Here is a 14,179-nt window from a genome sequence, read left to right on the forward strand (position 1 = left end):
TTAAAACCCCAAATCCTTGATTCATCCTGAATATATAAAGTTTTAAGGGGCAGGAGAGTAAATGATGATGCACCATTTCACCACAGTTTTAAATGCTCGATGAAAAAAAGGATACTTACCATCCAGGTGGTAGTGTTCCTCACTGTCCGGGTCAGTGAGAGAATAGAGCTCCCTTAGCAGAAGTGGATACTTCAGCACTCTTTGGATTGGTTTGATCAGGTAAGACTCGAGAGTGGATGAATGTTGCTGTCTGGGATTTTTCTCAGCCAGGAAGGCCTTGAAGTCTGGATCGGTCTTTGCTGGAGGAGCGGATTTATTTTGTGTAAGGCACAAAGTAACGCAAAGACTTGCTTTTAAAAATAGTAAGGGGTGACTGCATGTTGACATGAGGCAAGAATCTGTGAATGTTTTTACCTTTGGCGAGGACCTTTGGGACTTTGGTGTGACTGGCGCAGAAGGCGCTGTAAATCTTAAAGCGATCAGCATAATACAGGAATGACCCACCCAACGAGAACAGCACCTTCTGCAGAAACAGACAAGCACACCATACAATCATAAGATTATATGACCGCGTTTAAATGATGGTATTGCACATTATGTGGAAATTGCAATTTTGAGAAGCTGCTAAATAAGAAAGAGTCTCAACTGGGTTTTTTTGTTTGTTTGATTAACATAAGCTCTTTATTATGCGTTATATAAACAGCAGTACCAAGGGGGAGTGTTCCCTAAATGAGACAAAATAATTAGAGGATTGGAAGCCAAATGAAGCAGTTGGGTCTAAAATCAACATTCCTTCACCTTAAATTGCTCCACCCTTTCCAGCCTCTCCTGGTCTGGCATCAGCCTGATTCCATCTTCCAGCGTGCGTAGGAACTCCACCTGGAATTCCACCATCTCTCCGAGGTTACCAAACAAAACGTCCAGCTGCAACACACATCATTGTCAGCACTACTTTGGAGCAAAAATCGTGTATAGGTTATGGTATCTAAACAGTTTATTTCAATTCTTGGATAATAAATATCAAGTGAAGAGTACCTCATCCTGAGTCAGGAAGCTCTTTTCCTGCAAAGGTTTCAAGTAGCGCTCTATTAGGCAGTTCAGATCCTGAATGAGACAGATATAAACAAGATCAGCCTGGGATCAGATGCTCAAGGAGGAATGAGGCATAGCATGTGTGGGTGTCTGTTGATTTGAAGGCTATTTAATGAGTCATTTGCAAAGATTTTAAATAATGGAAAGAAGTCAACCCCTTGCGGGTTTCAACATAACTCACACTGACACAAAAGTATTTCAGCGACGATGACACAGGAACACACTTGGCAAAACATTTGTGAGTCTGAGACCGTAGCTGCATTCTTACCGTCAAGAGACGGCACGCTCAAAGAACACTTCAGAGAGCCTGTACTCACTTTGACATAAGTCTTCTCCGTCTCCACCAATTCATTGATGACCTTGCGCAGTTTGTCAGCATGGGAGAGCTGTTTCTGTGTGGCCGCGGCTGCTGTGGGTGGTAAAACTGACACAGGGCTCGGAGAAAGGGATGATGAAGACGATGAGGAGGACGACGACATCGGGCACTCGGGGGGATTGATGTCATGAAGGCCGCGGCAGAAAGCAGTGACCTGCTCTGTGCTCTGCTCAGAAAGAAAAGGAAGCAGAGCATGCAGACCGCTTTAAAAGCCACTCACAAAAATTTATAAAATAACTGACTATAATATGTAGGTTTATTTTGAGAAGTACGCGTCAAGACATATGCACCAGTCATCATTAACAAGACATTAAACGCATTCCTACAGTCTGCTATGTATCAAAGACACCAAACATGAAGTCTAAGGAACCTGGAAAGAAAAGCGTCTGGACTTCTTTAAATTGCTTGAAGACGTTTCACCTCTCATCCGAGAAGCTTTTTCAGTTCTAGGGTCAAATGGGCTTCTTTCACTTTCTCAAAAGAGGAAGTGAAAGAAGCCATCTACGTCCTCTGTGAACGACCATCTTTGAACAGAGGCGGTGGCTTGCGACACCAACTGTCTGCCATCCATTTCATCCTTCCCAGACGCCTTAACGCCTACTCACATCCTGGGCCATTTGACATCAGGAAATCACATGATAGAGTGTGGTTAGGTTTCACAATGAGCTCACCTAAAACCTTGGCTGATTGTGACCTACACCCGTTTTGACACCTTGGCTCATGTGATTAGGTAGAGGATCATTAGGGGGTCCATTGTCCCTCTTGGGGGGGACTTCCCACAGGGCTTAAATCTGGGACTCTCCACCATTTGACCCTGGAACTGAAGAAGCTTCTCAGATAAGAGGTGAAACGTCTTCAAGCAACTTAAAGAAGTCCAGACGCTTTTCTTTCCAAGCTCCTTTGACAACGATGACCTGGATGACTGAGAACTTTCACAGACACACCAAACATGAAGAAACCTGCTAGATTCAGATTGTTAGTAGACCTAATAGTAAAGAAAAGAAAATAAGGGACTCGCCGCCTCCTTCTCCTTTTCTGCAACTATAAAACCCGCATTCTCTGATATCACTCTTAGAACTTGTTTAGTAATGACCAGAAACACACGTCACCCATCATCCATAACATTACACACTGGAACCAAACACTGAGAAGAATAAATTATATATTATAGGCTTACATCAAAATGCTTCTTTATTAGTCTCAGGGGAGTGAACGTGAACACAACAGAGTGCTGCATATTGAAAAATGGACAAAGTGAAAAAGCAGCAGCATCCAAACCAACAGGCTGAATGTGTTTTTTTTAAAAATCAAATGTTCTACAAGTAATACAGCAGCATGTCTCCCTGCTGCACCAACAATGGTTATGAGTCTTTCCAGCATCTGCCAATACTTTCTACTAACAGACTTCCTGTAGGTAAAGAGGTGTCTCTGAATTCAAACCCAGAGTTCAATAGTTTTCTTTGCAAGCCCAGGCAGGCTGTCACAAGGACTGAGTTCTTCTGAGAAATCTAGAAAAAATAGATGTACATGTGCGTATTATAGAGTCTCTTACTAACACCAACTATAAGGGAACTCAACTCTAAAAATCTCATTAATTACCAGTCCTCCTGTCCAGAGATAACACTGAACCGTTATTGTTTATTTCCATTGTGCATGTAAATCATTTATAAAGCAACCTTTAAAGAAAAGCAAAAGAATGTAATCGAGAGGAAAATTACAGGTAATTTAAACTCTAAAAGACAAACAAAGACACTAAAACCATCACAAAGTAAAACTACAAACTGAGTCATGCCAAGCTGATTGGATGATACAAGTTTAAATTTGTATTATCTGTAGGCAGCACAAAGCGGGTTCGATCCTGTTTCAATCGCCATTTACTTAAACGGGATGCCACCGGTGTTACTCACAGAAGCGCTTTTGAGAATATATGTTACAAAACTATCATTTTTATGGGTTCAGTGAAAGTGTTTACTTATTGTAATCTCTGATACGGCAGTGCACCTCACTGTGTGCTGCTGATGGCTGATTTACATAAACTGGTCAGCTGGGGAAGTGGCTTGTCTTTACCGATTCAATGCCTTGTCTCCTGCTGGACTGCAGCAATGACAAACATAATTTTCCATTGTGGTATTCAAACCAGTTTTGCAACTTTGCCATATACACACATACACTTGTTTGCACAGCAGAATTGGGCAAACAGAAAGATTGTTGACGTTCCTCCTATCACTAACTAACTACAGTCACAATAATAAACACTTACCACAAAATTAACTGAAAGTCTGAATACAAGTAAAATGACACAGGTAACTGAATTTTGTGTAGCATCCAAATAATTTACATTGATTGATTGTAAAAGAAGGTATCCATAATAAAGACCCTTTAAACTCCCCAAACTGATCTTGCACATTGCCGAGAACAAGTTTGTGGTCAACATTTATCAGACATTAAATCTTGTTCACCGAAAACTGAGAACTGAGAAATGGAAAAGCATGCAAGGATGAATGTGCAGCGATCTGTGTAATGAGAATTCCTCCTTGTTTCTAAACACAACAAGCAGAGCAATGACACTGCCATTTTTGGCCCTAAAAGCGAGGTCTCGCCCTTGACTGCCGAGTGGCAGATGGGGCAGTGGCAGAGACAGATGACAAGAGATGGGGACCGAAGAAGGAGAAGAAGAATGGCAACATGATGCCGCACCATGACCAATAACTAACTTTCACACTGGCAATCTAAGTGGCATAGAGAAAATTGTGAAGTGCATAACTAATTGGATTCAGTGATTATTTATCTGGGGTTTATTTTAAACCCCAAAACAAACAAGTGCAACCTTCGATCGCAGATTCTAATGTGCAGTATAACAGTTATTAGCTTATCCAGAATCAATGCCATTTTATTCCCCATGCCAATGAGATATAAACACGATATAGTAAATAATAATAATAATGTCTGAAAACTGTAGCTCATGCAGTCAAAATGTGTGATAAGATACAAATATTACATAAAATATTAAAATGGGTTGTACAACTGGGGATTGCACTAAGCATAAGCTTAGCATGGTACAATACCATGACATAACCACTAACCTTTGCGGGATTGCATCCACAACACAAGCCACCTCACACACACATACACACACACACACACATATATAAACAAGACTGCACAGCTCACCAGCTGTAACATGTCATAGATGGATTCGGTCGGTGGCTTAGAATTTCTGCTTCTCCTAAAAGCGGACATCCCGGCAAGTGAAGTTTCGACGAGAAATCAGGTTTTCATTTCCTGTCCTGCTTTTCAATTCCAGGGCGCTTCCACTCTTCCTCTGCCCCGGGAAGGCTGTGTTTTTCTGCCCTGTGCAGAATGTAGAGTTGCCGAACTTGTCCAGCTAACTGATCAGAAGTGCTAAAGGAGATGCCTGCTATTCAACACTTACCCAGCTCTGCAAAACACTGCAGCTGGTAAAATCATTACTGTGGCAGCTGAACAAATGGGTCATTAGGCAGACTGAACAGAACAGATTGCAATGAACAACAGCACTCCCATGTCACCTTATCCTACAGCGTCTATCCAATCACTTTCTATTTTTTCAATCCACCGGCTGTCTCTGCATGCTGCCCTGAGCGCCAGTCTCCACTCTTTTCTTTGCCTTGTATCTGTCCTCGTTGCCTCTTCCACTTTTCTGTCCAGGTGTTTGAGAGGAGCGGTGGCAGGCGGTGTAGAACAAAACATTAAATAACAAGATCAAACCTCACACCCTCATGAGAGATGTAAGAAGAGATGGGAGGAGAAAGGAGGGAGGAGAGAATGGGTGTTGAAGAGGCAGTGGGTGGTGGGAGCCAAACACTCCAACAGGCATCTGCCTTCGCTCGCTCTCTCTCTCTCTCTCTCGCTCTCTCTTTCTCTCACTCATCACTGCTGAGAAAGACTTATGTCACTACATCCAAGAAGGACAGCAGCCTTATATTTGAGCTTGCGCTCCATTTGGAAATGGGTTTTAAGAAATACTCCGCATAACGCAATTATTTCTAGAATGATGACAAAAAGAACACGTGGGAACCAACTCAGAAAAAGTTGGTGCCCTTATGCACCAACTATGCATCCCACAGTCAAACCAGTTCTTGCCATTTCCAGAAACTATGTCATACAGGTCAGAATAAGCTCTTCCTGAACATTGAAAATGGCAGAAAATAAGTATATTCCACATAAACGATAAACTTTAATCCTTTTCATAAAAACAACAGTTGGAGTGGATAAAGTGGATAAAGAGAGTAGCGGCTTTTCTCCATGTCCAGCACATGTCGTCTTTATTAGCACAGTGACTAAATGTACTATATCCTTGACTCAGAACAGAGAGGGAGGAAAGTGTAGCATGACAGAGGAGCATGGAGGCAAGCACAAACCTGCTCTCACACCCATCAGCTGAAACCAGGATAACCAGAGATTGCTCATATCCACATACTTGGCACACAGAAGCACAGCACACACATCATTTCACAGCTATGCAGTGAATTTTGACATGCAATAAACAGGCACATGTATGAGTAAATGGAAACGTCTAGAAATTCTTATTGACATGCCTCCTTGCACAGTGTTTGTCTAAAAGAACAAGCATTTACTTCTCAATATTTGAGCATGGACAGGAAGGAGGGAGGGAGGAGAAAGGAAAGGAAAGGAAAGGAAAGGAAAGGAAAGGAAAGGAAAGGAGGATATGTCTTGAAGTTCAATTTCACTGGAGATTGGGAAAACATGCAAATCCATAAATCCCTGCAAGGACTGATGGGATATACAGAGAGAGACTTAAATCATTTAATCTGAAAGCATGATTATGTTATGACATGAGTCTTCATAAATCTGCGCAGGAACATTTCGAATTCGGAGCCGTGGATTTGCAGACTACAGGATTCAACTCAAAGTTGTAATGGGTGAAAAAAAGTTAGAGGCACTTTTTTTTATTCCCTTAAACAGCAGCAACCAGCCCGCTCTGATAACACAGCATTAGAGGATTACGTCGTGTACATTTTAATTTATTTAAATATTGGAAAACCATCAGAGAGAATGTGTTTTCTTGGTGTGTGATTACCAAAATATTCTAACACTAACATACAAATTGATGTGTTATTTCTGCATCCTCAGTGTTGATTTTGTGAAGATTATTGCTGCCTTAGAGGCTTCATAAGTCAGCACAGTGCTCCCTCCAGTGGAAAACTGTGGAAGGACAACAGCATCTGAGACAAAGGTGAAAAGGCCCGATTGGAGGGAAGGGGGGGGAGTGAAAGCATAACTGAAGACTTGTGCCCCTTATACATTCATAATAGCCAGAAGCTATAATAATTATTTTAAACAAATACACTAACTCCAAATGAATAACTGGAATTATATCATCAAGAATAAATCAAAACAAACCTTGATAAAAAATTGCACCCCACCCTTCAAACACTGAATAATGTATTTTCTATTTCAAATGCCCTCAAGCCAAACTATTAGACATTTGTAAATTATCATCACACTTGTCAGTGAGGCTGACTACACCTTGGAGAACACTAGCAATCACCGACATCTCTACTATCGCCGTTATCCTGAGAAATCGGCGCTTTATTCTCTGGTTGGTTTATCATAGCGGGGAGGATGCTCTGTGCTTTGTCTAAAATAATGAACATTCCCATATCCCCCGGCTAGCCAGACACTCATTTATCTCCACTAAATGATGTGAAACACTGTGGAGAATGGAGTAATTAGAATGTGGGGATAATTAAAATTGTCCCACTTTGCCTCGTTTTCCTCACTCCTCTGCCACCATGGCACCGCAGGCACTGGGTGAAATGAGGTAAGACGCAATCCTCAGCACTTCGAAGCTTTTCCAAACAGGAGACTTGAGAAACAAAAGGCTGATCAACATAAAGAAAGGACAAATAGTTTGGGTGAATGTGTGTTTGTTTTTGAAGAAAATGCCACAGTTTGGGCGGTCTGTGGCAAGTTTGGATTGAGCATCCAAGTGTTCAGGCTAAGGTCAGTGCCCACAGCCGGCTGGAGAGCTAAGGGAGCGGGCTGTTTTAAGTGCCAACGGCAGCCTCATGTTGTTTATGGTAATGAACAGCAGGGGGTTCGTGAGGAGGAGGGTGGAAAAAGACCCAAGATCAGAATGAAACTACAAGGACAGAAGGAAAGAAAGGGCATTCAAAACAAGACGGCAGATAAAGGTACTGCATGAAAAGAAAAGAGCTGCTGTGTCTGATGGTCATGGTCACATTGTTGCTCTCAATTTGGAAAATAATATGACAGTAAATCAAAAATCTAAGAAAATTAGGGGTACAGCAAAGGTAAAGATGAAAGGAAAGGATGGAAAAAAGCAGCAGATGGAAATTAGGGCACAAATCAGACAGCTCGTGTTAGACGAGAGCATGAGGTGATAGACACAAAGGTGAGATGAAGATCACTGACTTAACACTTGTATTCTATTCTTGTCTACTGGTTTGCAGTGAATATTTGTTCCTCTTATAAACAATCCCGTTTAGTCGAGTATATTAGTCTGTATGGCTGTGTGGCTGAAAGAGGTCGGTTCCCCGAAAAGGCTTTGGATTTGTTGGCCATATATTTAGGATCACAGTTTTGACTGATTACTGAATTTAACCATACAGCAGAACAACTGTGAGGTTAAAACAGCAAAACTATTTTCAATGTTAATTAAAAACTGCTAAGAGTTTCAGAAAGTTTTGTGCGGCATCTTCAAATGTTTTCTTTCATCATGAGTTCCAAATTAGACTCCTCTATATCAAGAGCAAGGCAAGCTTTTCTTTAAGTATTTCACTCACTTCTCAGACTAGCACATTGGAGTCATAGAGGAGTCTTCACTGACGCTGCATTTGACCTCACCCATTAGCTCTCCCTTGAGATTGAAGCTCATTGACACAAAATGAAGAGAGAATACAGCGATGTCCCTTCCCTTTCTTCTTTGTTCATGCCTAGGCTATCAACTGTGGTCCAAAAAAGGAAAAAATGTTTCCGGTGGTTACTGGCTATCAGACAGTGCCACGGTAATGGACGTGACAAGCGTATCAGAGGGAGAGTGGATGGCACACGGCCTGTCCCAGCAATCACTGCGCCGACCCTGATCAGTCCAGACATAATCTTAATTAGAAAGTGATGCTGTTCACTCACCTGTCTCCAGTTCAGTGTTCCAGAACGCACACTCGCACCCAACACGTACTACATGCACATCTGTTAATGTGCCAAGACACATACACACTACATTTTGCTATGAATACGGTGCTGCTAATGCAATATGCTGTCAGCACCATAGAAAACTGTTATCGGAGGAAGAATATGGTTATGATTACAGTGTTAAATCAGTAGGATTCACAGATTCACTGTAACCATCATGTTGGACTAATTTATATATGCCCTATATATTATGACTATGACAACAGAAAATCCACTGAGAATCTCCTATCTTTTTAGACCAACACTTTTTTTTCTGGTTTCATGTGACATGCAGAAACAATTCAAACAAAAGTAATCAGAAACTCCACACAGGATCTGGAAAAATTACACAAAAAAAGAGCATAAATCAACTGTTGTGTGTCTGTAAATATTTAACTGGGTGTCTTGCTACTACAAGTTCAAAAGAAACTGAATTATTGGATTATTGTGTCATTCAAAGTATTGCTAATCAGACCCCCTGTGGAAATGACCCATGTGGTCATTGTCAACAATGCCATTTCACAGTTATTCAGTGACCCCCATATGGAAAACTACAAAATAAAGAAGGTCAGGTTGTAGTCGGCATCATATACATGTATACATATCCTTATGGACTGGCATAGATTAGCAAATCACTAGCTCATTAAAAAGGTATAGTTAAACACCACAGTGTGCATCAGAAACAACTAATTGTGAGTTTTTCAGCAAAACAATCTTCTTGGATATTGTAGGAGCTGAGATAATAAATCATTCACGCAGAGGGAAAGAAACTATTCTGGAGAAACACACTGCATGCCTAAAGAAATGAATAAGGAATTTTATATTACAACATTTTTGTGACAGCCTTTTGCAAAAATAGCCACACTGCCGTTTTGTTATGTTGCGTTTTACACACACTTTTGTTGTATGTGTAATTTTGCCCATAGTGTTATTTTTTCAAGTCCTTTATATAACACAAACAATAATTGGTGTATGATGTTTTTTATGTTAAACTTGTAGTAACATAGATACCTTGTATATAACTTGGATACATTTGGTTGTGTAGATAGTGATGCATTTTTTACATTGTTTGATCGATTGTAACAACAGGGGAGATGAGATCATAGTGCATCTTTTCTTTAGAAGTCTGAGGAAAACCATCGCACATTATGTATCATGCTAGGGCCTACTGGTGTGCCGGTCAATCTCTTCTCATATCTGCTGAACTTTTTGATCCAGCACTTATTCTGTTGATCCTTTTAACTCTGTTCAGACTTAGTTTGGGCAAACTGTTCCTATATAAAACATGAAAGCAAAGTGACTGCTGAAATTTGTTCAAACATAAATCCAGCCTGTGTTGGATTGTTGATCAAATGATAGTGTTTTCCTTTGCTGTCTGGCATGAAATGTAAGAAATGTCCCTGAAGATGTCAGGCTGCAAGATGACAATGCAACAAATCAAAGACTAAGAAAGCTAAGACTAAAGCTGCCAAAACATCAAACACTGAGCACCAAAAACTCCATCCTCTGTTGGGCTAAACTGTTAATACCCTGTTATTTTTGCATGTATGAATTTTTTACCTGGCTTGGTGTGTAAAATTTGGCTTTGTAAAACATATCTTACTTTGTATCCAGTCCCAATGCAAGTTTTGTCTTCCTGATGATCTCTGTGGCTCTGCAAGGGCAGACAAGGTTCCTCCTCATAAGTATCATCCGGGCTCTCCAGTGTCAAACCCGACACATCATCCAGGATGTCTTCTACAAAAAAGGACAAAAGGCAAAGCTGACAAAGAAGACTACACATACGTATACCAAGCTGCTTTCATTTATTTGTGCACTTCATCTGCATTTACTTTAAGAGCCTGGGTGAGTCTGGCTGATTTTTCAAAGGTAACAAGTATGTAGTTGTAACTTTTTAATGAAAATAATAATTTAATAGCATCCTCTTTGTGTTGGACTAAAGTGACAGCAATTAAAGTTTCCTATAACCTTTAGTGTTTCTTATTATGATATCACTGTTTAGTAAAATTAGTTACTATTCTTTCCATTTTAAAGTCTCCTCTGTGCTGAAGAACTCTTTAATACACCTGTGTCCTCAAAGCATGACATCATCAATAACCTCCATCTGGCTGCTTAAGTGTTTTTCTCTCCATCTGACCCTTTGCATATGGCATATCCCGCATGATGACAGCTCCACGCTGCTGAAGGATTCGTATTAATATTCATATTGCTCCGAGTTCCAAACAATGCCAGCTTGTCTGGCTGCGCATTGCAAGCCCTGGTTTATAAGGAATACAAATGATGCCCTTGCACAAATAAAAAGAGCAGGTCAAAGGAAGGATGGCGGCTGCCTGCAGGTTAGTTATCAGACAGCATCCATGCATAATTAGTAGATCGCCCTGTTCACCTTACTGCATGCAAAAGATGTATCTGAAACCTCTCTTTTTCACCACAGAAAGTTGGGTTTTAGAGGGTGAATGATCACGCAACACAAGATCTGTGAATTCAATGCCAAGGACAAAAAAAGGAAGAATCATTTTGTTCTTTTTCCTTTATTCTCATTCATTCAGAACTATGCATGTCTAAGTAAATATGTCAGTATATAAATATCAACTAAGAAAAACTGCTTACATATATATTATTTTAAAAAGCAAACAGCTTATTCAACTGATCCACAACTTTTTTGGGACAGGAAACCTTACCTTGGCTCTGGGAGAAAATGTCTGTGGCTAGGTTTTGTTCCACATCAGAGCGCCGGGGTGGACAGGAGCACACCATCCGAAGATCCAGCTGGGGCAGGGTGCTGATGCTCAAGGTCAGGGTTTGGTTTGTAAATGCAGACATCATGTCATCCTTTTGGAGGGCAGATGCCTCTTTACCATTAAGTAACAGAATCTCATCCCCTGCTTTCAAACCTGACAGAGAATCGGGCAAAAAAATGTAACAAATGTGAAATCTCACTAATTATATGGTAAGAAACAGTTTAAGAAACAAAGTCAATATAAAATAAATTATTGTAGAGAAAGTTTTCAAACAATGCACAGTCAGTAAAAGCATTACCTGTGAGTTCATGACCCAAAAAACATCCAACCAACAGCAGAATTCCTATGGGCCGCTCGAAAGCATCCTCACAGATGACTTATGTAAAGAAAACTTTTGCACCATACTTCCCAGCAGCACCTCGGAGACTAATCAGGTGCTCTGAGATGCAAATGTGTTCCATCACATCAAAAATGGATCCTTCTATGATTGCTTGCCTGAGGCAAATACTGATCTAACAAGACGGGGTGGATTTAAGAGGCAAAGTACAATGTCTGTCTAATCCTGTCCTGCCCACTGTGTGTATACGTTCTTCATGGTACAATAGGTGAACAAACAAAACACTGGAACATAGCTTCAGTTTGAGCCTTGCTCTTTGTCTTGCTGCTCCTCCTCTCAAGCACCTGTGCCCCGTTCTGTTAATTGAGAATTATCACTCAATCAGCAAACCAATTAGCAGCTAACCTTATCAATAAACCCAATTGGCTGTGACAGCTGTTTAGAGATGTGACAGCAGTCTCATCTCATCTAGTAACACACAAGGGGATTTTTGGACATGTTTTGACTGCAGTCATCTGTGAATATGAGCTTATCTTCCTATTTCAGTCTCATTTTAAATTATTTGCTGCAACAGAAACAGCAGAGACATTATGCAGTAGGATTCTCATAGAACAGCAACACACAGTTACGTACGTATAGACGCATAAGGCACACATTTAGCCTTAAGTTATGACCTAGTTGTCTGGAATGTGAAGTGTCAGCTGTAGCAGAGGCTTTATTGGGCAGAGAGAGATAACCCCTCTGGTCATATACTGCTGCGTGTGTATGCCTGTGTCCAATGCATGGATGTGCCTTTGTGTGTGCTGCTGTGTGAGGAGGGGAAACGGGAATTATAGTGAAAGAGCGAGAGAGAAATAGACCCTTTGGGGCTCCTTGTCCAGTGCTGGCCTGGTTTCTGCATGTACCCTGCAGAAAATCAAGCGTGATGTCTTTCAATTCCCCATTCACTCTCTGCACTGTTAATAAACCACACACATACACACAGGCTCATCACAGTGTTCATGTGGACCCACTAAACTGCACCTAACTGTGATTCAGCAGGATATTGTGCCCAGATTGCAATAAGATGCTTTGTGGTATGTGGATGCTTCAATCTTTTTCTACCTCTACCATCAACTGAGTCCTGTGTCTTTTGGCAGCCTGCTAAGATAGCAGCTTTCAGATTGCTAATACACTAGAGGGCACAATCTCACACTTGAGTAACCTTGGTCTGACCCTGGGGCTTAGTTTTGGGGCATGTTATTTTCTATACATTAGTGTTGTATCTACCAAGCAGCCATATGTTTCTCAAACCCATTAGAGTGCCACTGTCTCAGTTAAAAGATAGGGACCAGTGAAGGGGGGTTGATCTCCAGACCCAGCAGTGCAAAGCAGAGAGTAGAATTCTGTTTTAGCTCTCAGGAATGAGAAAACAGCCACAAATCAACACCTTATAAAAAATCTCTTTGTTCTTGTTTTATGGTTTGTTTGTTTTTTTATTTTATGGATAAAAGTTTTGGAACGTCATGCCTTCAGAATAAAAGCATAAAAACATCATTTTGGCCAATGTCTTGACTGTAGCATCTCTTGGCTGTGAATGTGTTCTGTATAAGCATCACTTGTAAGTGTGCTACAGTAATGGGTTAATCTCCTTTACACATGTCAAAGTATGCATAAAATGTGTACCTTTCGCTGAAGCCATTCCTCCTGCTTTCACTTCAGTAACTTGGAGCTGCTGCACCCCATCCTCCTCTAAAACTGCCACAGAAAAACCTGCAGACATAGATAGTTAGACACAGAGAAATTCATTTAATTCCTTCGGTCATCTTTGAAATATTTCTATTTGACAGCGTAAACTGCTGTATAACCACAGCAATTAAATCCACCCCATATCATGTGTGCCCTTCATTTGGGTAATTCCCTTTTATTCATTAACAAAGCATGACTAGATGAAGCCCATTAGAAAATCAATTTGAAACAGAATTTATGGGTGTGTCAAGAACTGACTGCTATTGTCAGAAATAAGCATACCATATCCGTTGTTGCAGAACTCGGCTTTGTCAAACTGGACGACTTTGGTACTTTTGGGATAAATCTCAATCTCTTTGTAGAGCTGTAAACACACAACAGCACATATATAAATAAATAATTGTAATTAAAGAGAAACAAACAAATAGAGAGAGATATATCTATACATAGGGAAAAAATGGATGGGTAGCAGTGTTGTTGGACAGATAAGGTCAAGGTCATGCTGTTGTTATTAATAAGAAACGAACAGGTTCATGTATTATTCTGGCTCCTTAGCCAAGCAATTGTATCTGAAGGTTGTGGGGTCAAAATCCAGGTCAGGGTTGTGAAGTGAGTGGGTGCTCAGACAAGACCCTGAGCTCACAAAAGCCTAGAACATGGACACAGCTGTGTGTATGCAGCAACAGACAGGAACAGAAGTCCGCAGTG

The 14,179-nt window shown here is 40.8% G+C and overlaps 1 protein-coding gene across 3 annotated transcripts in view; it reads right to left on the reverse strand.

Moving 5' to 3' along the window:
• Window positions 1-14,179, reverse strand: part of LOC100698758 (T-lymphoma invasion and metastasis-inducing protein 1) — a 51,592-nt gene that overhangs the window by 6,987 nt on the left and 30,426 nt on the right. For all 3 annotated transcript variants that reach the window (XM_005472257.3, XM_005472255.3, XM_005472256.4), the window contains exons 14-22: window positions 13,754-13,835; window positions 13,409-13,495; window positions 11,347-11,559; window positions 10,269-10,402; window positions 1,410-1,634; window positions 1,036-1,104; window positions 799-924; window positions 415-523; window positions 120-299 (exon numbers count right to left, since the gene is read on the reverse strand). In XM_005472257.3, coding sequence (XP_005472314.1) covers window positions 120-299; window positions 415-523; window positions 799-924; window positions 1,036-1,104; window positions 1,410-1,634; window positions 10,269-10,402; window positions 11,347-11,559; window positions 13,409-13,495; window positions 13,754-13,835 — 1,225 coding nt within the window. The remainder of the gene's footprint in view (window positions 1-119; window positions 300-414; window positions 524-798; window positions 925-1,035; window positions 1,105-1,409; window positions 1,635-10,268; window positions 10,403-11,346; window positions 11,560-13,408; window positions 13,496-13,753; window positions 13,836-14,179) is intronic.

Source organism: Oreochromis niloticus, linkage group LG10, assembly GCF_001858045.2.
Source record: "Oreochromis niloticus isolate F11D_XX linkage group LG10, O_niloticus_UMD_NMBU, whole genome shotgun sequence".
Classification (NCBI taxonomy): domain Eukaryota; kingdom Metazoa; phylum Chordata; class Actinopteri; order Cichliformes; family Cichlidae; genus Oreochromis; species Oreochromis niloticus.